The following is a 25,671-nucleotide window of genomic DNA, read 5'->3' on the forward strand; positions in this document are numbered from 1 at the left end:
ATCTTAATGTAGCTCTAAAGCTTCATAACTCAAGACATGAGTTGGAGCTAAGACATACGTCCTCAACATTGATATCTAAAAAAATTAAACATTGTTAACAATGCTAAAGGTAAAACTAGACGGTATGCTACTTTTCTAACTTTCTCGTGAATCTCAAATGACCCTATAAACCTAGGGCTCAACTTTTCTTTCTTTTTGAAGCACTTCACACCTAACTTTGCTGACATTCGTAGTAAAAAATGATCTCCTACCTAAAATCTATATTTCTACATTTTGGATCTGTATAACTTTTCTACCTGCTTTGGGAAGCAAGAATATGTGCCTTGATCTTTTCTACAACATCACTGGTCCTCTGAACTTATTTTGAACTTAAATACTTTCTTTCCTTGATTCATTCCAGTGAATCAGAGAGCAGGACTTTCTACCATACAACATCTCATAGGAAGTCATCCCTATTGTATTCTGATAACTGTTGTTATTGGATAATTCTATCAATGATAAATACTTGTTCCACAAACTTTTAAAATCCATCATATAAGCTCATAACATGTCCTCTAGTATTTGAGTTTTCCTCTTTGACTGGCCATCTATTTGTGGGTGGAAAGTTGTAATAAACTTCAGCTTTGTACCCTTAGATTTTTGGAGACTCTCCTAAAATTTGGAAGTAAACTTTGAATCACAATGGACTTGGAGCCCCATAAAGGCGAACTATCACCTTCATCTATAACTCCACATACTTATCCACTAAAAATGTTTTTTCACTGGCAGAAAATGCACTAATTTGGCGAAATGATCCACTACTACCCAAATCGAATCAAAAAATTATGTGGTCTTAGGTAATCCAACGACAAAATTCATAGGAACATTCACCCACTTCCACTAGGGAAGGGTCAAAGGTTGCAACAAACCCCCAGGTCTCTGTGATGTTCAGCCTTAATCTGCTGACAAGTCAAACACTTGGTTACGTAATCTACCATATCATTTTTCATACCGCAACACCAAAAGTAGGATTCCAAGTCTTGATACATCTTGGTGGTACCCGAATGCAATGAGTAAGGAGTGCTGTGAGCTTCATCTAAAATCTCTTTTGTGAGCTCACTACTGTTCAGAAAACATACTCAATTCTTGTAAAGTAACATTCCACTATCTAATACTGAGAAGTCTTTAGCTCGATCAACTAAAATTTCCTCCCGAGACTTAAATAACTCAAGGTCTTCCACTTGAGAATTTTTAATCTTTTTTAGCAAATCAGACTGAAGCCTCAAATTGCTAAGTTTGCCTATCATAAACTCAATGCTTACCTTAACCATGTTAGTTGCTAACTAAGGAGAAATCATCTTCATGCTAAAAAACCTGCCTGGGACCTTTCCTACTCAAGGCATCTGCTGCCACAATAGCTTTTTTGGGGGGATAAAGAATCTCACAATCATAATCCTTGACTAACTCTAACTAGTATTTTTGCCTCATATTTAAATCTTTCTAAGTAAATAAATATTTGAAACTCTTATGGTTAGTGTAAATCTCACATTTCTCTCCATAGAGATAATGCCTTCAAATCTTCAGTGCAAACATCACTGCGACAAGTTTTAAATTATATGATGGGTAATGTTGCTCATACTCCTCTAACTAACGAGAAGCACGAGCAAAGACCATGTTGGCTTGCATCAGTTAACACCTCAAACCCTATATGGAGGCATCACTATAAACCACAAACTTTTTCTGATCTTATGATAAAGCCAACACTAGAGCTGTAATTAATTGTTGTTTCAATTCTCGAAAACTTGCTTCACACTTATTGGTCCACACAAACCATTGATTTTTCTTGGTTAATTTTTTTAAAGGTATGGAGATCTTGGTAAACTCTTCTACAAAATGATGATAGTACACCAAGGGAGTTTTTGACTTCCAAAACTGTCTTCGGTCTTGGTCAAACCCTAAATGATTCAATCCTTCCTTGACCTACCTTAATCCCGTCTTTACTAACAATGTGGCTGTTAGGCTATTTTTAGCCTATTATTTATGTTATTTTTAGAGTTAATTTTCTTCTTCATTGTCACTTTTTAGAATATAATTATGCTTGTTTTCTTTAATTTTAGATTTTAACACTTGAAAGGTATAAATTGGTTAAATCTCAGAAAAAATATGATCTATAAAATAGAGAAAATTGTGTAAGAAAATAAACTTAAAACTTCAAGCCTAAATTAGACTATGTTCTGATCAGATTTTGGAGAAAGTCAAAGCATAAAAGTTCTAGATCTCTCTTTCAGATTTCTGGAACATCTTGAATCATCCAATTTTGAGCAATATCGAGAGAGTTATGACAAAAATACTATCAGGCATCCCAGTAGAAAATTTCTAAAAAAAAGATAAAAAGATAGCAAAAAAAAAGGCTTTCCAAGAGTTGCGATTTTTATTTTTTATAAGTTTAAATTTTAAATCTTTTTAGTATCTTTTAGGTAACTTTGTTAGCCTATATAAAGATATTATTATTAGTGTTTTTAAGAGGTTTTCAGAACTAAAATAAATTCAAAAACTCTTAATTAGCAGACAACTTTGGGAGTACGAAAAATTAGCGACAGAAGGCAGCTCTGGGGACTTTCAACATTCTTTTTTCCATGAGTTCTTTCTTTTACTTTATTTTTCATGTTCTTAATTAGTTGTTATCAATTGTTCACAATGGCTATGAGTAGCTAGATAGTTATTAGGGTATTGATGGATATTATTTGACATCTATTTATGGTTTTAATATGATTTGATTCTTTCCAGTTTTTCTATGTGTTCTATTTCATTCATACTTATTTCTTTTAATTTTCTGGCCATCAATTAATTATTTATAATTTTGATACGAAATCTGAGAAGTGAGTATCAATTATGCTATAGTGAAGTAGGAATAAATTTTGATATAAGACGGGGGTACATATGTGGTTTGGATAGCTTATAGGATTTTTTTTATTTAATGTCTTTTACATGTTTAATTTATCACGAGAATAGAAAATTTGCATGTAATTGAGATTTATATATCTGAGAAAACTATAAATTACTTAAGTAAATCTACTATTGCATAGAATTTGGTAATAGGAATTGAATCATGTTAGACCATATTAGATAGATACAATTGAAATCATATCCCTAATTTCACATCCATTGTTAAACCTCTTATTTGTTTATTTTATTTATTTTTTATTAGTTTATTTAGTTTCAAAATTTATCTATTCGATTTCCAAATTAAAATAATAATTCAATTGATTGGTACTTAGCTACAGTCCTCGTGGAAACGATCTCACTTACCTGAGTACTATTTGTTAAAATGATACGTATACTTGTGTGTTGGATTTATCACAAAAAGTAAATTGATATGTAAATTAACAATACAGATGTCAAACGCAAGCACCAGCATATCCTCAATGTTGCTCGAGCTTTGGCATTACAGTCAAATTTACCACTTTCTTATTGAAGTTACACGGTTACAACTGCTGTTTATCTCCTTAATCGAACACCATCCATAACTCTCAAAGACCAAGACATCATATGAATTATTACATCTAAAAAAACCACACTACACTCACTTAAGAAATTTAGGCCGCAAGGCATATGCATCTCATGTCACTTCTGACCATAAACTTGCTCCTCGAGCAAGAGCGTACATTTTCATAGGTTAATAAGAAAACATGAAAGCATACACCTTGGTAGACTTGCAAACCAATCACATTTTTCATTCACGAGATGTTGTTTTTTATGAATTTATCTTTCCACTCAAATAATCTAACACAACAATTAGCATTGACAACTTATTTCAATTTTATTCTACTACTGATCCTATGTCTTCCACTGCAGCAGACACCAATACATCTAATTTTAACATTTAAGATATTTGTCCTACTATTGCAGCACAGCAGCCTCCCATGGCTTCCAAATCTGGCAGAGCAATACATAAACCTGCAGACTTGACATATTACAATTGTGATTTAGTCATTTCAACTAATAGCATAGCTCATCCTCTTACCAACTTTCTTTCTTATAGCAGGTTAACACCCAAGTTCTGAGCAGCTGTTCTAGCAACAACAAAATTCTTAGAACCTACATCTTATGCTCAAGCCTGCAAACAGAAGGTTTGGAATACAACAATAGATGTTGAAATATATGCCTTAGAAAGAAACCACACCTGGATAGTAATAACTCTACCAGATGGACAGCATGCCATAGGCATTAAATGGATATACAAAATCAAGTATAGCCTAGATGGCTCAATCGAAAGATGCAAAGCCAGATTGATAGCCAAGGGCTACACACTACAACCAGGTATTGACAACTTTGATACCTATGCCCCTGTGGCAAAATTCAATACTCTCAAACTTTTCTTTGCCCTTGCTGCCATCAACAATTTGCACTTACATCACATAGACATAAATAATGCTTTCCTTCATAGAGAATTACATGAGGATGTTGTTGGAAATTATTTTACCAGGATCTTAGATCTACTCACAAGTATGTTGTTTAACACCCTAAATATGAACTTTCTAAAACGATAAAATAAACACATATAAAGTTAAGAAAAACTTACATTGATGCAGCGGAATTAATGTCTCCTTCCACTCAGATCTCTAACCCTTGTATCCTTTCTGTCGCAGAGTATTATCAAGATCTGAGCCCGAATGTCCTTCTCTTTGTGTTTGATCCTTCACAGTCTTTCAATCTATGATTGAGTTACCACTTGCTGTGTGTGGGCACTTACTCTATCACTAAGGTTCGAAATATAGAAGAAGAAAAGAGAGAGAGAGAGATTTCGGCCAAGGTATAGAAAAGGGAAGGCTCAGTTTTTCTGAAGAGAAAATTTTTTGTCAGAAGAATAATGAAAAAGTATGTCTTTTGACTGAGCAATCACTTTCTATTTATAGGCAACTACTAGGTTTAGGTTAGGAATTATTTGGCATTAAAATAATGAAAATATCAATTTGAAAAACTTAAATAAGTGGCCGGCCAAGGTGTAGATAATGGGCCCCACTTGATTTTGAAGTTTTAACAAATTTTCTTTCTATTTTCTCAAAACCGCTAATTTTCCAATTCTAACCATTTAAATGCCAAAACTAATTATTTAATAACTAAAATAGATTATTAAATAATATTGTTATTTAATTTAATTATTAACTAGACATATAAAGTCCATTAATAAATAAATAAACCTAGAATCTCTTTTCTTTACAATTTCGCCCCTGCTTAGTGAAAATTCACAAATTAGACATAGTCTAACTTTAGAATTATAATTGATTAATCACAAATCAATTATTGAGTCTTACAAGCAGTATGTTCTCAACTAGAATGGGGACCGTGGATCTATATGCTGAGCTTCCAATAAGTGAACCGAATTTACTAAGTAAATTCCTACTTATTAATTCTTCGTTGAATCCACTCTTAGAACTTAGAATTGCACTCTCAGACTTATATAGAGCATATTATATGTTCCACGATATAGATATGCTATCTCATTTAACCATTGTTATAATCTTATTGTGATCAAAGATCCTCTATATAGATGATTTACATCGAGATGGGATAATTTTACCGTTCTCACCCCTCAATGTATTTTGCCCCTTAAAACACTTAGCTACCTGTAAATGGTGTTTAGTGATCTAAGAATTAGTCACTTAAACAAGAGCTCATCCACTTACTTCTATTTGCTAAGCTCGAAGGGAATCATCACTTGACTTCTATACACCAGTAGAAGCTATAGATTCCATATTTATGTTCAGCACTCCCACTCAATCATACTATCATGTTCCCAAAATATATGTATCACCCTGACCCAAAAGTAGGCTTAACTAATAAATCAAAGAACATGAATAGCACTCCTGAGTTGAGCCTAAGCATATCAGGATTTAGATTCTTTTAATCTTAAGATCAACTACTGATATTGACTTGGAAAGATATGACGGTAAGTTTGTAATATCTTAACTAAGTTGCAATATCGGTCCAGTCCAATGTATACTCCATACATTCGAAACTAGTATACTTTACTAATGTCCTGGAAAGAACATAACACTTACTCCAAGTGTAAGTACACATCATCGCTGATTATCACATTAGTGTAAATCCAAAACACTGATGAAACAGGGACTTAGTCTTTTGATTCATATGATCACAATCACATTCCACTGTGTTGACGATATTGTAATTGTGAATAAACATATGATCTGGATTTAACTTATTTTGTGTGTAAATGTAATAAACATATTAAACCATTAGCATGTAAAATTCATGCAAACATTAATCACTTCAAATTTCTTATATTGATTACTAATCAGATTGTAAAGAGTTTTATTTAGGGCATAAAACCCAACAAACTCCAACTTGCACTAATATAAAACAAAGTGTGCAAATAGGTCAATCTGATGTCTTGATCTTCAGATCAAGTATAGTATATTTGAATCCACCCAAACTTCTGGAAACTAGTTCATAAATACACTTATGAAACATCCTTTATTATATGCTTTACTCATCAAGGGATACTGAAATCTTTACTGTTTTAAAGTACATCTGAAGAAACATAAGACAAATCTCTCATATTTTAAAATATGAAATTGAGATAATACAGCGTAGACTTTTCTTCAGCAATATAAATTTCTGGTAATTTCAAATTTACAAAGTTATAATTCTTCTCTGGTAGACCTTGACTTATTATAGAATAACTCCTCCACCCCAAAGTAAGCACCATCTCAAGAATTTCGAATGAGTTGGTGTGATACAAGGATAACTGATATACAGTTCCTTCATATAGATCACTTTCATAAACCTTTCTTGAATATCTTCTAATGTTCCTTATTTAATTACATCTCAGATAGCTCCCACTCAATAGCAGATGTCTGGTTAAAGAATACTTTTAACCTCTTTATTGTTTAGAGAGTTATCTAGTTGTGACTTTTGTATTAGTCTGAAACATTAAGTTAAGACTAAGTCATCAACATAGCAGACTAGTATTTGAAGTGAAAAATACATACCAGAGATTAAGTAATCAAAATTAAGATACCATAAAATTTTATGAGGATTAAGAATTCTTGGTTCAAGCCATTCGAATAGACTGAACTAGAGTTCTTTATCTTATTCTCATAATTCTAATAAGTTATACCTATCCATGTGTATGGTTAGATTTGCTTTTCAGTAGTGTTCTTAAGTACCTATCACAAGTATCAACCTGATGAAGATGGGAATAGAATTTTAAAATTCTCCCACTCAATTAAGGTAGTGTGAAACTTTATCAAAGAACTTTTATAGGTATCAAACTTTTACTACAATAGTAAAACGAAATGGAACATACAATCAAGATCAAGGATTTATATTGATAATAGCTAAGTCATTATATTACTACCATGTTTAAAGAAAATATGTGTTACATAGAGAATTGTGGAATAGACTCCACCCCTAAGTATATACATATAGGGTATTGTGGATAAACTCCACCCCTAAGTATATAGAGATTATGATCCACCCTAAAGGTTGTAAAGATCATGATTCTCTAAGTGTGATAGAGTTTATGTGGAGTTGAATACTATCCAGAGTTCATTAGATATAAAAGATCGTTGAACTGCATAGTTTTCTTAACTTTTCTCCACCCCTATCAGATCAAAAGATCCTTTTATTAAACAAATTCTTAATAATTGTATTAGAATTAACAATTATTAATAAACATAGAATTAGTTTCTAGTGTTTATTTAATATAACTCTATGAAGAGTTGTAAATATTATAGAATTTGCATCAATAATAAAAACACTTACACATACAAACATATAAATATAATGTGGTAATTGTTGATGAAGATAAAGTAAATGAAGCTCAATCTCATAAATTACAATTGGTTTGAATTCGAAAATAAAATAAACTTTATTAATAATAAAAAAAATATTGCAACAATATGAGAAAAACAGGGATAAATATCCCTAACTAAAATTCGAAATCCAAATTGTCTTTAAACTAAAACAATTAATTCAAAAAATAGATAGAAGAGCTTCATCTTCATCTGGACGATTTCACCCTTGGTCCAGCTTTCCGATCCAACTCATCTGAGTTCAAGTAGCTTGGCCTATAAGAAGAAGAAAACAAATAAACAAAGTTAGTCCAGTTGCATAAATCCAATTGGATAATAATTCACTAAAACTCTTAAAGTTTATAAATAGAAATACCTTGTTTCTTTGCAAGAAGTTTAGGACACTGGGGTTTCCAATGACCTTTCTCATTGCAGTAGAAACACTTTCCTTTGAGTGTAGCATCACCAGAAGTAGCAGCCTTTTTGTTTTTCATGACTTTTGCACGCTTCTTGGTGTTCTTCCACTTCTTCTTTGATTTGGGTTTTGAAGCAGATGCAATATTTGCTTCAGGTTTGATCGTCCCATTACCATTCCCAGGATTTTGAGGTTTACTCCCTTTCTTCTTGGGTCCTCCAATCAAATTTTCATAAGTTTGAAGGTCATTGACTAACTCATGAAAGTCTATGTCCTTCTTATTCATGACATAATTTGATGTGTGTGGCAGAAATGCTGGAGTCAGACTATTCAAGATAAGGCTTACTTGAGTAGTGCTATCCATTTCAGCACCATGATCCTGGGCTTCATGGAAATAACTTGCCATGAGGAGAATATGGTCACACACGTTTTGATGGGGTTCCATCCGTGCATTGATGTACTTCTTAGTCGCGTCAAAGCGAGACTGAAGTGATGCCTTACCGAATAGCTCATTTAACTTCGTCATTACTTCAGCAGCCTTTTCGGTTTTAGAAAACCGAGTTTTGAGGGTGTCAACCATGCTGGAAAGCATAAAGTATAGAGCTTTGTCATTTGCTTTCTGCCAACGCTCATACTTTTCTTTCACAACTTTGGATGCATTATCCCCAGGCACTTCAGGTGACGGCTCAGTTAAAACAAACAAGGCACTTTCTCCTATGAGAGCAATATTAATATTCTCATTCAATTTGGGAAAGTTAGATCCATTTAGCTTATTTTCAGTCAACAGTGATAACATGGAATTCATCATGCTTATACAGGATACTACAAAATAATAGAAATCAACAAATAGAAATTAATAATGGTTTAACACAAAATCAATTCAGAAATTATAAGCACATAGCATGTAGGAATGATATGAGAAAATACAAAAAATAAAATAAAAATTCAATCCTAAATAATTTCCAAGGTTTTTCAACAAACTGATATCAGTGTCCCGTTTAGGCGAGAGTCAAAGCTATCATTTATTGAATAGAGTTGTCAGCTCATCTAAAATGTTAAACATTCTAGCAACCTTTTATTCGATCAAGATTGGAATCCAGCGTTGTCCCGTTTAGGCGAGAGTCAAGGCTATTCTATCTCATGAGCTTCTACCATTGTTTCGCAATTTGCAAGTCAAATATGGTCGCCACCATTAGGGTGATCTATACCATATAAAACACTTACAAACTACTTATCTTTCGAGATTAAACGGTGCGAAATTGCTAATGAACATTCCTCCATTAGGGAGGATTACTCACTAAAACAAACGCGATGTAAAACCAACAATGGAGATCGAATATCTTAATAATAATAAAGCTCATTCTTTAAAATGTATTTTCTTTATTATTCTAATAAATATATTCATTAAATTCGAATTTAGAATTAGAATTCAAAATAAGAATTTAATATAATATTTATAAAATTATACTTAGATGGTGATTGAAATAAAATGAATTATTTTCATCTTAGTAGTAATTTTAAATATAAATATTAAAAAAATTAATTTAAGTTGTATTAATTTAAATTAATTAGCAACTTAAAATAAATTTTTTTTATAAGAATATATTTATTGTATTCGAAAAAATAAAGTATAAAACTATACAAATTTTCAAAAATATAAAATAATAAATACTTAGAAAAAATACTTCAAGCAAAAATATCACCTATCTAGATTTTCTTTAGACTAGTTAATTCAATTTCTAATAATATATTTAAATTCATTTATTTTAAATTAATCAATAGATAAACAAATCATTGATTTAAGTTGGTCCAAGAATTAATTAAAATAAATAATTAATTTACAACTTAATCTATTTTTCAAAAAAAATTTAAAAATATTGCATAATTAAAATTCAATTTTCGAAATTGATTAATAAAATAAAAAAATATATATATTTTGAAAATTATTTAAATTTAAGTTGAAAAAAAAATTTCAACCTAAAAATAATTTTCTATTTAATTAAGTGTCATGAAAAATAAATATTAGTATCATGATCAAAATCAACTTAGATATTTAATTTTTCAATTTAATTAAATGTATTAAATTCAAGAAATAAATAATTAAGAGTAGAGAAGGCTTAATTATTAATTTCTAGTTTAATACTAGGAAAAAATATACTTAAATAAATTGTACCAAAATTAATTATTTAAATAATTAATTTCACAATGTATAATATTTTCCTATTTTAAATATTAGAAATAATAAGTAGTCTAGAAATAACTACCTAGAAAATATCTAATTTGACTAAGTATATTTTCAACAAAATTTGAAAAATATCTAATTTAAGTTGTATAGAAAAATCTAAAACTTAAATATTTTCAAATTCAAATTTAATTAAATATCAAAAAATTAAGTTGTAACCACTTAATTTGAAAAATATTCCATTTTAAGTTTAAAACTAACTTAAAAAATATCTTAAGAATCTTTAATAACTAATGCCTAGGATTCCTCAACTTAATTTTAAATTTAAATAAAATATTCAAATTTAAGTTAGATATGAAAAATCAGTTAGAATAACTAATTTATAACTTAAATAGGGATATTTAATTAAATAAGCTCTAGAAAGAATCTAGTTAGTTAAAATTCTTTATTTAATTAAATACAAGAAAAATACAAATAGTTTGTCTAGAAATAATATCTAAAACTAAAAGTGTTTTTCTTAAAATTAACTTTAAAATATTAAAATGAAAATAAATTTTCATATATTTTAAAAGTTAATTATGTTGCTAATTCAATTTTATTAGGTCAAACTAATATAATAAACCTAGTACAGTTATTCAAATCAGGCAAATAGGCCTTCACAATTGGGGTAGTTCATGTGAGGGGGTGCTGGGTTCAGTATGTCGTACCCACTTCTATGGCTCCCAACTCTCACACAAGGCCCAAAAGAGAAGAATTTAACCTTAAAATAAATAACTGTTATTAATTGAATAGGTCCAAAAACTAAATGGACCTAAATAAAATCTACCAGGGTGTGACATTTTATTTAGCAACAACCTATATGCATCTATATAATAAAATAAACATATAGGCTCACACAGGCACACATTTGGATGGATCCTATCATGTTGCTAGGTCATACACAGATGAAAGAAGATTGTAAATTTTACCTGTTAAAAATTATTTACTTGACCAAGGGAGCCATGAGTTAAAATCAGATCATTGGATCTGTCAACAAGTTAACCATGGCTATTTGCAATCAAGTAATAATAGGTTTTTAAAAAACTTACAAACAAGCTAAAACCACATACTCCTGCAACAAGGTTAGCTAGATAGTTGGATGTAAGATTTATTTAATTTTAAATAAATAAATTTCGAAAATAAAATGATTAAATAAATAAATAAAATTAACATTTAATTTTTCGAAAAAAATAAAAAAAAATATTTATTTATTTTCAAAAATAATAATAAAATAATATTTAAAATTAAACCTACAATTTAAAAAAATTAGGTTTCAACTAACCTAAATATAATTTCAAAATTTGCTAACTACTTTTTTAAAATTTAATGTTATTTTATAAATAAAAATTAAAAAAAGATAAATAAATATCTTTTTCAGATTTTAAATGCAATTTAAATAAATAAAATAACAAAATTTAAAAGTTAGCAAAATATCTTACATCTATTTAAAATTACATGATTATAGTTATCTTATTTTAAATTTAAATAAGGTCAAATTATTTAAAAAAATAATAATTTTAAAAAAAATAATAATATCTGACCTTAAATTTAAAAATAAGATAAGACATAATCAAATTTAAAAAAAAGATAGATAATTAAGCAAAAAAGATAGATATTTACTATTTTTCAAATTCAAATTACACTAATATCATGAATTAAATTTAAAAAATATTAATTAAATTAATTATGATAATTAGAATTGAATTAGGAATAGTAAATGTATAAATACAGAACTACACAAAAAATCGGAACTTAAATCCATGAAATAGCATGAAAAAACGAATAAAAATGAAAAAATGCGAGCTGTACGGACGGTATGCAGTGCATACCCGTCCGCGCGTGCATGTGGGATGTTTGGGCGAGGGGACACGGCGCAAGGAGGTGATGGCATGATTTCCGCGCGCGTCCCTGTTGCTCAATCCCGAAATTTTTCCGAAACTTCAAAAAATCATAACTAATTCAAATGAAATCAAAATTGAGTTCTGTAAAAAAGTAACTTGGTTAATTTTTTCCATACTATCCAATAAAAATAATTATAGAAACAGATATTCAATTATATTTCACGAAAATTCACAAACATCAATCAATCATCAAAAAACACTCAATACAACATGATACCATCCAAATAACAAACAATCGTTTTAAACTCCAAATTTCTTGCAAGCAAATCAATTACCATGGCTTTGAGGCCAGTTGTTGGAAATTATTTTGCCAGGATCTTAGATCTACTCACAAGTATGTTGTTTAACACCCTAAATATGAACTTTCTAAAACGATAAAATAAACACATATAAAGTTAAGAAAACCTTACATTGATGCAGCGGAATTAATGTCTCCTTCCACTCAGATCTCTAACCCTTGTATCCTTTCTGTCGCAGAGTATTATCAAGATCTGAGCCCGAATGTCCTTCTCTTTGTGTTTGATCCTTCACAGTCTTCCAATCTATGATTGAGTTACCACTTGCTGTGTGTGGGCACTTACTCTATCACTAAGGTTCGAAATATAGAAGAAGAAAAGAGAGAGAGAGATTTCGGCCAAGGTATAGAAAAGGGAAGGCTCAGTTTTTCTGAAGAGAAAATTTTCTGTCAGAAGAATAATGAAAAAGTATGTCTTTTGACTGAGCAATCACTTTCTATTTATAGGCAACTACTAGGTTTAGGTTAGGAATTATTTGGCATTAAAATAATAAAAATATCAATTTGAAAAACTTAAATAAGTGGCCGGCCAAGGTGTAGATAATGGGCCCCACTTGATTTTGCAGTTTTAACAAATTTCATTTCTATTTTCTTAAAAATGCCAATTTTCCAATTCTAACCATTTAAAAGCCATAACTAATTATTTAATAACTAAAATAGATTATTAAATAATATTGTCATTTAATTTAATTATTAACTAGACATATAAAGTCCATTAATAAATAAATAAACCTAGAATCTCTTTTCTTTACAATTTCGCCCCTGCTTATTGAAAATTCACAAATTAGACATAGTCTAACTTTAGAATTATAATTGATTAATCACAAATCAATTATTGAGTCTTACAAGCAGTATGTTCTCAACTAGAATGGGGACCATGGATCTATATGTTGAGCTTCCAATAAGTGAACCGAATTTACTAAGTAAATTTCTACTTATTAATTTTTCGTTGAATCCACTCTTAGAACTTAGAATTGCACTCTCAGACTTATATAGAGCATATTATATGTTCCACGATATAGATATGTTATCTCATTTAACCATTGTTATAATCTTATTGTGATCAAAGATCCTCTATATAGATGATTTACATCGAGATGGGATAATTTTACCGTTCTCACCCCTCAATGTATTTTGCCCCTTAAAACACTTAGCTACCTGTAAATGGTGTTTAGTGATCTAAGAATTAGTCACTTAAACAAGAGCTCATCCACTTACTTCTATTTGCTAAGCTCGAAGGGAATCATCACTTGACTTCTATACACCAGTAGAAGCTATAGATTCCATATTTATGTTCAGCACTCCCACTCAATCATACTATCATGTTCCCAAAATATACGTATCACCCTGACCCAAAAGTAGGCTTAACTAATAAATCAAAGAACATGAATAGCACTCCTGAGTTGAGCCTAAGCATATCAGGATTTAGATTCTTTTAATCTTAAGATCAACTACAGATATTGACTTGGAAAGATATAACGGTAAGTTTGTAATATCTTAACTAAGTTGCAATATCGGTCCAGTCCAATGTATACTCCATACATTCAAAACTAGTATACTTTACTAATGTCCTGGAAAGAACATAACACTTACTCCAAGTGTAAGTACACATCATCGCTGATTATCACATTAGTGTAAATCCAAAACACTGATGAAACAGGGACTTAGTCTTTTGATTCATATGATCACAATCACATTCCACTGTGTTGACGATACTGTAATTGTGAATAAACATATGATCTGGATTTAACTGATTTTGTGTGTAAATGTAATTAATATATTAAACCATTAGCATGTAAAATTCATGCAAACATTAATCACTTCAAATTTCTTATATTGATTACTAATCAGATTGTAAAGAGTTTTATTTAGGGCATAAAACCCAACAATTTACATGAAACTACCTCAAGGTTACACATCAAAAGGAGTGATACCTAAAAATGTTGTTTGCAAATTGAACAAAAGCTTGTATATCTTAAAACAAGCTTCAAGATGGTGGTATGCTAACTCAGCACCACTTTACTACAACAGGGCTTTACTCAATCCAAAAATGACCATACTTTGTTTACTAGACACGAATCAAATATTTTTTTAGCATTACTCATTTATCTCGATGATATTATAGTTGCTACTAAAAATGTTGTAGCATTACCAAATTTTATCTCCACTCTTGATGCACAATTCAAGTTAAAAGATCTTGGCAACTTACACTTCTTTCTAGGTCTAAAAATAGCTCGTTGCAACAAAGGTATTATAGTAGCTTAAAGACCATTCACATTGTAGCTCTTACAAGACTCAGGACATCTTGGTTCTAAACCTGTCACCACTCTAATGGAACCAAACATCAAATTAAATAACGAATGTGGAGATCTACTGCAAAATCCAACTTAGTATTGAAGCTTAATTGGGAAACTCATCTACTTCACCATTACAAGACTGTTGGAATATACTTTACCAGGATCTAGATTTACTACCATGTATGTTGTTTAACATCCTAAATATGAATCTCTAAAACAATGTAAATAAACACATATAAAGTTTCGGAAGCCTTACAGTGGGTGCAGCGAAATAATAATGGCTCCTTCCACTCAGGCCTCTAACCCTTGTATCCTGTCTGTGGCAGAGTATCACCAAGATCTGAGCTCGAATCTCCTTCTCTTGAAACTAAATTTTTCACAGCCTTACACACTATGATTGAGTACCACTTGATGAGTGTGGGAACTTACTCTATCACTATAGGGTTTGCAAATATGAAGAGAGAAAGAGAAGAGAGTCGAAATAAGGTAGAAGAGATGGCTCAAAAATTTGACTAAAGGCTTGAATTTCATCATCTTTGATATGAGGCCATCACTATCTATTTATAGGCAACCACCAAGGTTTAGGTTAGAATTATTTGGCATTAAAATATTGAAAAAATTAAATGGTAAATTCCATCCAAATGGCCGGCCATAGGATGTGGGCCCCACTTTGGAATTTTGCCATTTTTAAACAATTTTTCCTTATTTTCTCAAAAATGCTATTTTTCCAATTCAACTACTTAAATGCCAAAATTATTTATTTAATAATTAAAATTAATTATCAAATAAATTTTCCATTTAGTATATTTATTAAATAGACTTAATAAAGTCTCTTAATTAACAAATAAGCCCTAGAATCTCTTTTCTTCACAATTAAGCCCTTGCTTAGTGAAAATTCATAAACTAGACATAGTCTAATTTAAAATTATAATTGATTAATTAAAATCAATAACTGAGTCTTACAAGCAGTATGGTGTCAATTAGTATGGGGACCATGGGCCTATACAACCGAGCTTCCAATAAGCAGAACTAGAATTTACCAAGTATATTCCCTAACTTATTAATTCCTTATTGTATCCACCATAGAACTTGGAATTTCTCTCTCAGTCATATATAACGCTCTATATGTTCCACGATATAGATACGCTATAAACATTTAACCATCGTTCTAATCTCAATAATCAAAAATCCTCTATAGATGATTTACACCGAGTAGGGACAAATTTACCGTTTCACCCCTCTATATATTTTATTCTTAAAACACTTAGCTTCCTATAAATGACATTTCATTGAGCTAATATAATCACTGAAACAAGAGCTCTTCCATTTATCTCTATTTAGCCAAGCTCGAAGGAAATCATCGTTTCACTTCTATGTCCAAATAGAAGCTATAGATTCCATATCTATGTTTAGCGCTCCCACTCAATTGTACTATCATGTTCCCAAAATGTACGTATCACCCTGACCAAAAAGTAGGCTTAACTAACAAATCAAAGAACATTAATAGCACTCCTGAGAATGAACCTAAGCATGTCAGGATTAAGATCTTTTGATCTAAGATCAACCAGTGATATTAACTTAGAAAGATACAACGGTAACATTACAATATCTTTACCAAGATCAATGTGGTCCCAGTCCAATGTATACTCCATACATCCGAAATTAGCATACTTTACCAATGTTCTGGAAAGAATATAACACTTATCCAAGGTGAAAGTACACTTTATCGCTGATTATCATATAAGTGTAAATCCAGTGCACTAATGAATCAGGGACATTGTCTTTTGAAGCATATAACCACAATCACATTGCACTGTGTTGACATCACTGTAATTGTGAATAACTATATGTTCTGGAGTTAACAGATTTTGTACACATTAAACCATAAACATGAAAACTACATGTAAACATATTAGACTTCTAATCTTTTATTGATAACAAATCAGATTAGATTGAAATGGGTTTTATTTAGGGCATAAAATCCTACAGTACCTTAAAACATCACGAGGATAGGGTCTCTTCTTTTACCAAGCTTGCTCCTCTCCACCTCAACTACAAGCATTTACAGACACTGATTGGGGAGCTTATTCAGACACCAGAAGATCCATACCAGGATACTGTGTATTCCTTGGTCAGTCCCTCATCTCGTGGAAATCCAAGTAACTGCCCACTGTTTCACGATCCTTAGCTGAAACTGAGTACAGGGCAATGGCAAATGCAACATGCGAACTCACTTGGCTCCACTCCATCATCAAAGATTTCCACATCAACATTAAGACACTTTCCCTTTTATTTTGTGACAGCATAGCAGCAATTCACATTACTAAAATTCTAGTCAACCATGAAAGAACAAAACATGTTGAAATCGATTGTCACATTATTCGAAAAAAGGTAACCAGTGGAAGCATCAAGATGAATCGTGTCCCTTCAAAAACCGACTTGGTAGACATCCTCACCAAACCTCTTTTCCCCACTCAATTTCACGACATTGTATCCAAGATGGGTGTGAAGAATTTCTACACTCTATCTTGAGGGAGCATGTTAAAACCATTTTTATTCAGTTAGATTTGTTGGTCCAAGTTAGTTATTTCAGTTTGATCTTTTCTTTCCATTGCCTCTATAAGGCTCACCTCTTGTAACAAATAATTCATTCAGATTAATTAAATAGACAATTCTCTCTCTCTCTCTCTCTCTCTCTCTCTCTCTCTCTCTCTCTCTCTCTCTCTCTCTCTCTCTCTCTCTCTCTCTCTCTCTCTCTCTCTCTCTCTCTCTCTCTCTCTCTCTCTCTCTCTCTCTTCTAATAATTATAGTTACACCCCACTTTACTTACCAAAAGGGTATTATTTAGTACACTCCATAGTTCTTCTTTAATTTATTAAAAAAAAAATCCCTCAAAAATAGGAAGACTTTGCACGACTTTGATGTCCTCGGCTTTACTCATTACATTCTTAAGATTAGAAGATGACTAGGATTAGAACGTAGAAGCTAATTCTTATGTATCCCAGATCTTACTTTTGGCCTATGAGTGAGATTTCTTTTTTCATCTACTTTCATTTTTGTTATTAAATATGTTTGAGTGGTCAAAAGAATATGTTTTTAATAGGTTTCAGATTGCTCGAATTCAAGACAATAATTAAAAAAAAATAGGATTTTATTCTTGACTGTGTGTAATTATTTACAAGCATCCATATATGAAAGATTTAAGCAAGTGGTTCCATAAAAGATGATCAATGTAAAATAAAGAATGATTATAGTGTTTAAAAGTTTTTAATGAATAGCTTTTTTTTTTATTATTTATTTATGTATTTAAAAGATTTGAACAATAAGTTTTTCTTTTAGTAGTGGGTATACTTATTAAAAAATAAATTTATAAATAAAAGAAAATTTTTAAAATGCTTATGGTTATTTTATAAAACGTTAAATCTGTAACTATATTTTGTTTGAATATAATTATAATTGGAAAATTCTACAATACACCCCCTTAAAATGGATATATTGATGCACTCCTAACTGTTTTAGTATCCGAAATAATTTTTTGGTTAAATTTTTTCTCATAGTCATGTACGTTATAGTTATTTAAGACATCCTGCAAAATTTTAAGAAATTCAGAAAAATTTAACACGCTGAAAACTACGTTCAAACAGTGCGTTGCACGCGTGACTATTTTATTTTATACGCATGTAAAATAGAGTGTTTGAATATTGTTTTCTATATTGTAAATTAGTCCGAATTTTTCAAAATTTTGTAGGATATCTTAAATAGATATAACATACATGAATATATGAACAAAAATTAGACTAAAAAATTCTTCTAAATACCGAAACAAGTTAAGAATGTATCAGTACATCTATTTTAAGAGAGTGCATTATAAAATCACTCATTATAATTTTATGGGATCCAAACAATTATACCTAGTGTAATAAATAAGTAAATTGTCAAAAAAAAAAAAAAAAAAAGTGTAGTAATAATAATAATAAGTGAAAAAAAAAATTAAAAGTAAAAAAATACGTGTGAAAGTGAAATAAATAATATTCACATGTCTTTTTAGTATGATGAGAGCCGCCACAATAGAACTAGAAAGATTAGAGTTTTGTCGTATTATGGTAGCTTTGCCGCGTGTACAGCTGTCACGTATTGCTTTCCCAAAATTGTACAATAGGACGACGACACGTCACTTCCAAACAAATACAACCCAGTCAGTCAATCAGTCAGTCAGGTAGATTTCTCCTTTTCTTTTCATTTTTTTTTTTTTAATTTTTTTTCTCTCTCTCCCTTATCCTTTTCTCCTTCCCATACTTGGATAATGCTACCCATTATTAATTAATTTCCAATAAAAACCACTTCTTTCACTTTTTTATTTTATATTTTTTATTTTTTATTTTTTTTGTCTACAAATCACTCTTACAAGATTTTGTGGGAAGCACATCAAATCAAATAAGATTATGGAAAAAAAATAATTTATTTAGTTATTTTTACGAACTATTTTACCAAACAATCTCTCTCACAAAATGCCCACTAATAAGAATTGATTAAAATAAATTTTCTAATGATATAAAGCAACCTAAATATAAATTTGTTTATACGTATAAAAGTTTGTGTTATTAATGAGGGGTCACCAAGTGTTCAAATTGTCATACAATTGCCGAATAAAATAACATATTAAATGAAGAAAAATAAAAGGGAAGGCTATTTATTAGGTAACCAACCAATCACAGCAAATGATAATAATCACAACACGACTTTCTCTCTCTCTAGGCGTAAGAAGCTTTTAAAACAAATATTAAATATTAGGAACTTTTATAAGCTAACTTTCTTCATAAACTGTCAATTTTTTATTAGGGCATTGTTATTGGGCACCAGTGGTGCCTAGCACCTTCTAGATGTGTCGACTTGCAATTGGTTAGCGATACTCCATAAAAATTATTATATTAAACTATATGGGACCCGATACTTAATTACACCAATAGCGATATTGACACGTAGAAGGGTGCTAGGCACCAGTGGTGCCCTTTAGCATTTCTCTTTTTTATTAACCTCAAATAAACAAAACAATTTAAGTCCATTTATTGCCTATTTCAAAAAGAAAATTGTTAAAGATATTATCGCTATCTAATATCATACTATTATACTACTATTGGTGTAATTAAATATCAAATTTTATATAAATTTAAAAAAATATTACTAATTAATCGTAAAATACCATTTATAAAAAATTACTAGACACCAAGTATGTTCTTTCAGAAACAACAATGTTATATCAGTTCAGATTCATATTTTGATTACATAGAGAGAGAAAGTAATTCTTGTTTCTTACTTTCAAAGTTGGCCAAATTTTTAACCAACTTTAGATTCGTTACAAGTAAAAGCCTGTCTTGGATATTTACCTTACCTTTATTTATTTTGGTTTTGGTTTAATCCAAGAAACATATTCACATTCACAACTACACATGTAGGCACAACCTCTTGTCAGACATGCCACACTATTCCTAAACTTAACCTATTATTATGTCTCATTCAAGTACAAACGCTAGGGATCTCAATTGAAGAATAAGATTTAAGGTATAGGCAAAATATATAGAAATATTGGATTTTATTGTTCATTTATTTGTATATATACACTAAAGAAAATTTCCAAAATACATAGGTTTATATAGAATAACAATTCTTTTTAAAGTATAAATATATATTATATAATTTTTCTTTTCATAGCAAGCACATAATCTGTGCACATTATGATTAATTAATTGAATAAAATATGAGAAATTCTATTTACACCACCACAAAATAATAAAATTTTAATATTTAAAAAAATTAAACTTAAGATAATTTTTAAAAAATTAGTTTTATTTTTTTTTAAAATAAATTGTCACATTATTTTAGAGTGTAAATAAAACTCCTATGGGGTAAAACTTTATTATCACATTCAGATCCTAGTATTTTCATTCCTTGGACATTATTCTTCAAAATTCACTTTATCCCTTGTAGAGAATAAATACTAAAGTGTCGAAATATAACGAATAACATAGTATATTGATCAGAATCTCATGAAAATCTATAGTTGAAGAAATTCACTACCATGAGAATATTCTCTTCAGCAATTTCCTTTAAAAAAAAAAAAAATCCCAGCACAGAGAGGATAACAGAGCACTTGAATATGATAACTGGTTATATTTACAAGAACTAGGCATTTCAGCACAAGTAATTAAAATGGACTCTACCAGTCTAAATGTAGCTCAAAGATGAGATCATTACATACATAAAAAGTATGTGTAGATGATAATAATAATAATAATAATAATAATGATAATAAAGATATATAGCAGCCCCAACGTCAACTAAAGAAACAAGAAAAAAGAAAAAGAAAAAAAAAACCCAACTTTTCAGCAGCAGCAAATACTGGGTTGGATTCTTTCCAGTCCCTTATTATACCCTACTTCAAAACAGCAAAAAAGAAAAAAGAAAAACATTAGACAGCTTAAACTCTAGAAAATAAAGTTTGAAGAACCTGGTTTCTCCAAAGTATTAAGATGAGCCTCCCACTTAATTACCCTGCAGTTACCCAAATTACTGAAGCAGTAAAAGTCTTGTGATATTGTTCTGGTTTCAGAGGTACCAGAGGGAGACATCCTGCTTTGGCAGTGAGTCCACAGCAAATTCAACTGGTGCCATGTTAAATGGAGAAGAAAATCTTAAGTCTGCAATATTATCATTGGGATTATTGTCGAATGGAGAATCGAACGCCTTGCACTGATCAAACTGAACCTCTGCGGATGGGAAAACCACTTGTTGTGATGAGATATTATTTGCTTGCTCAGACATGTTTCCTCCCATAACACCCTGGCTGAAGAAGCTATCATCCATCTGAAATTGGTATTTTTGTTGTGGTTGAGTATGGTTCTCCATGTTGGTGGGAACAGAATGGTTCCCAGGATTCAAACCTTTGTTCCTCTGCTGTGCATTTGTGTCATAAAGTGACATAAGGTCAGAGATCATCTTCTGCCCATCTTCCGGAATATCAAGGCCAGTGAAAGGAGAAGATTGGTTTATTTGTTGAGGAGCCAGTGGTGGCTTAGGTTGGGAAAATGGTAAGGAGAAGACAGCTGGTTTATCATTGTTAATCTGAAAGCTTGGCATTCCAAAAGTTTGCTGAGAAGGTTGAGAAGAATTGGGACGGTATGCACAATTCATCTGGTGATTGTTTCTGGAGGTCCTATCGAGAAAGCCAAGACGGTAATCATGATATGGACACTGAGAGTACTCACAGGTGAATATCTTCTGATCCATCATCATCTGTGACTCATCACCCACTTGCTTCCTCTTTTGAACAAAATCAGGGTTGGTTTCAATGATTTCTCCCTTAATTCGAGAAGCCACTTGAGGCATAAGAATCCTATCCCTTGAAGGAACAATAGTCCCTATGTTGAAGCGACCAATATCACGGGGCTTGCATTCCTCCACTTCAAAATTAGGTTCATCATCCACACCATCAACATCATAATCACTGGTCTCACTGATTACAAGAGACCCATTCCCAGTAGCTGACATAGGTGGACATTTATCAGGATACAGCTTTCGGGCCAAAGCTTCCTCCTGGTTTATAATGGCCAACCAAGTTGCACTCTCCTTAGCAGTCATTTTGTCCTGCAAGCATTTGGATTGACGAACAAGCTTGCGAATCTTTGCAATGTCAGGAGACATGTGCTTGATCACAGCTGTGAGGACACTGACCTTCCAAGCCTTTTTTAAGTCATGAGGTTTCTTATAAGGTGGAGGCCCCTGATCCTTAGGCATACCCAATTGAGGCCACCACTCCTCACTACCAGTAGGCCACCATGGTGGGGCAATACCCTTTTCCAATGGGAAACGCCTTTGGGGTGGATCACAGTGCTGCATCAAAGCAGACAAGAGCGAGCCAAGAGTAGTGTCTTGAAGCTCCTGCAGGGTATGAGGAGTCGACGCCATGGTACTGCAGTCCTCATTCTGACCAGGGATGGAGTGTTCTGCCTGGTACCTAGCAATTGCAGCTGGACCATTCCGATCAAATCTAACCTTTTCTTTCCACCAAGCACGGAGATTGTCAGAAGCACCAGTCACAGGCTTTCCCTTCTCAGGAATAATACCATACACAAAACCTTGAGCTTTACAAACCTCCATCATTTTTAGCATGTACTTCAAGATCCCATCTTGTGCTCTAGACATCTTCTTCCTCCGTGCTTGCTCCTGGGATTGACGCTGCTTTGCATTGTCAACTCCTTGCTTCCCCTTGCTTTGCTCTTTCAGCCGCCTCAATAACATCCTGTCCCGCCACATCCTCCTCTCAAGCTCATCCACGTCCATCTCTTCATCGCTATAATCCTCTTCCACAGTTGCCTCTGGTTCGCACTCTTGAACCTCCTCTCCATCCCGAGAAGGGCATGAAATAAAGTCAAAATTACCACAGAATCCCATCTCTTCAAAAATTCCCATTTCGCACAGACCCTCAAGAAGGAAAGACCAAACTTATGCAAACCAGTTATTCAACAAATCACAAATCTAAACAGTTCCCCCTCTATATATATACACACGTATCTTCTCACAATCGAAATTGTAATGATATCCCTTATTTTTACAGTTTCCTTGCTCAAAATACTCAGCTCTGAATCACTGCTTGAATCTGATCTACTGTAATCTGTATGAATAGAATAACACAAAAACAACACATCAGGCTCATTCAATAGATAATAATAACTTATCTTACAGCATGAAACTAAGAAACAATTTACACAGATACAAAAATTAAAAAAACAGAAAAATGAACAACATAAACTTGGAAAAGACAAACGTGTGGACTCATCTTTTATCAACAACAAAACCATTAGATTTACCAGAGCAGAGCAAAGAAGCCAATTACAAACATAAATCACAACTGGAAGATAAAAATTCTGCCATGTAAAACCACAGCACTACTTCAAAACCAAAGACCTTACACAGAATAAGATGATACAAATTTCAACTAAATTATTCCATCCTAAAAGACAATTTTTAAAGAGAAAAAATATTTATTCTCTTAAATAGGTATAAATAACTCCTGGCATTTTACCGGAAAAAAAAAATTGTAACGGGAAGATGTTTAATGAATCAAATCTAGTAAGTCGCATACACTCACCAAAGAGTCTTAAATTTGGCAATTAAGATTTTTTTTTTAATAGAAAATTAATAAGGAAAAAAAGGCAAGGTAAGATGAACAGCCCTTAGGCAATTAATTATGATTAAAAGGAAAGATAAAAGAACAAATAAATAAAAAAAAAAGATATTACATGTATTGCTTCGGACAGCAATTGACTAGATAATTACAATGAAAAAAACAAAACAATCTCTGAAGGCCTTAAGAAATCACTAAAAACAAAACGAAAAACTGCTGATCCCAGATCCAGCACTCCAAAAACGTAAGCTTAAAAGAAAAAAGCTAAGGATTGATATTGATAACAGCCAAAAGTTTAAACCTTCGAGTTTACACAAAGCTTTGGTTATACACAAATCTGTAATACCAACAAACTAAGCAAAAAATTGACTTTTTTTTTATCACTATATTATATATGTACGTATGTATACATATACACACATATTTGTCATCAACTTTCACCACCCAATTATATATTATACATAACATAATCCAGTAAAAACTTCGGTAAGAGCACACAAACTCTGTTTAGCCAAGATACAGATCAGGGGAAAAGAAAAATAGAAACAATCCATAGAAGATCAATCAAACCACAAGATTTGAATTGAAAAAGAAAAAGAAAAAACAGGAAAAAAGCACGATCCATTTCTGTTACTGAAACACAAACTAAAACCATTTAAGCAACTGAAAAAACAAAGTTCAATAAAATTAAAAAAAGAAAAAAAAAACAAATTAATTAAACAAAAATGAAACACTTTAACTCATACCACAGATTCTCAAGATGAAAACACTCAAAATGGTTTCAATAAAAACCAAAATTACAGTACCTGACGTTGATGATGTTTGGGATTAATTAGGAGCCTAGTGCAAGCTCTCCAATATCTCTTTTTTACTTATTTTTTTTTTTCACCTCTGTCCTTCTTTTTGAAGGAAAAAATGGACACAGAGAGAGAGAGAGAAGAGAATCAAAACTTTTAGATAGAGAAAAAGAAGAAAAAGAAAAGAGAAGAAGAAGGTGAAGAAGAAGAAGAAGAAGAGAAGAAGAAGGGGGAGGCAGTCCCAGCAACTTTTCCTCTCTCTCCTTTGTTTTTTACAATTATATATTTTTTTGTGTGTGTTGTACAGTTTTTATTTTATTCTCTTATATTTGTGTTCTTGGGAAGAACCATGGTGAGGTTAGATTCTAACCGTGGTTAACTAGAGTGTTTGTTACCTTTTCGGATATGGAGGACTTTATGGTGATGGTCTTGGGATTCTCTCATGTCTTCTAACGAAATAGTACTGCGCTCTTTTTTAACCCTCATCAAAATTTTCAACACGTTGCCATATTATTGCACATTGAAATTTGACCCACCCTCTTTTTTACTTTAACAATTTCTCAATATAGCAAGTTTAACAATTTCTTTCATTTTCATTTTGTTCATGGTAGAAGTAACTATTTTGTGAAAGTTTATGTTATGTTTAGTTTTTAAGTGCAATTTAATATCGGATTAAATATATTTTATTTTTAATTTTATTAAAATTTAAGTGTGTGAGCCAATAATAGTATATAATGCACTAAGACCATGTTAGCATTTTTATGTAAT

General features: G+C 31.3%; 1 protein-coding gene across 1 annotated transcript; it reads right to left on the reverse strand.

Annotated features, from left to right (window-relative positions):
• Window positions 1–21,055: 21,055 nt before the first annotated feature.
• Window positions 21,056–25,263, reverse strand: LOC115706079 (ETHYLENE INSENSITIVE 3-like 1 protein). The gene is made up of 2 exons (XM_030633595.2): window positions 24,913–25,263; window positions 21,056–23,593 (listed from the first exon to the last, which is right to left on the reverse strand). The coding sequence occupies exon 2, from the start codon at window positions 23,389–23,391 to the stop codon at window positions 21,529–21,531; it is 1,863 nt and encodes a 620-aa protein (XP_030489455.2). The 5' UTR covers window positions 23,392–23,593; window positions 24,913–25,263; the 3' UTR covers window positions 21,056–21,528.
• Window positions 25,264–25,671: the final 408 nt, after the last annotated feature.

The sequence above is a fragment of the Cannabis sativa genome, chromosome 1 (assembly GCF_029168945.1).
Source record: "Cannabis sativa cultivar Pink pepper isolate KNU-18-1 chromosome 1, ASM2916894v1, whole genome shotgun sequence".
Classification (NCBI taxonomy): Eukaryota; Viridiplantae; Streptophyta; class Magnoliopsida; order Rosales; family Cannabaceae; genus Cannabis; species Cannabis sativa.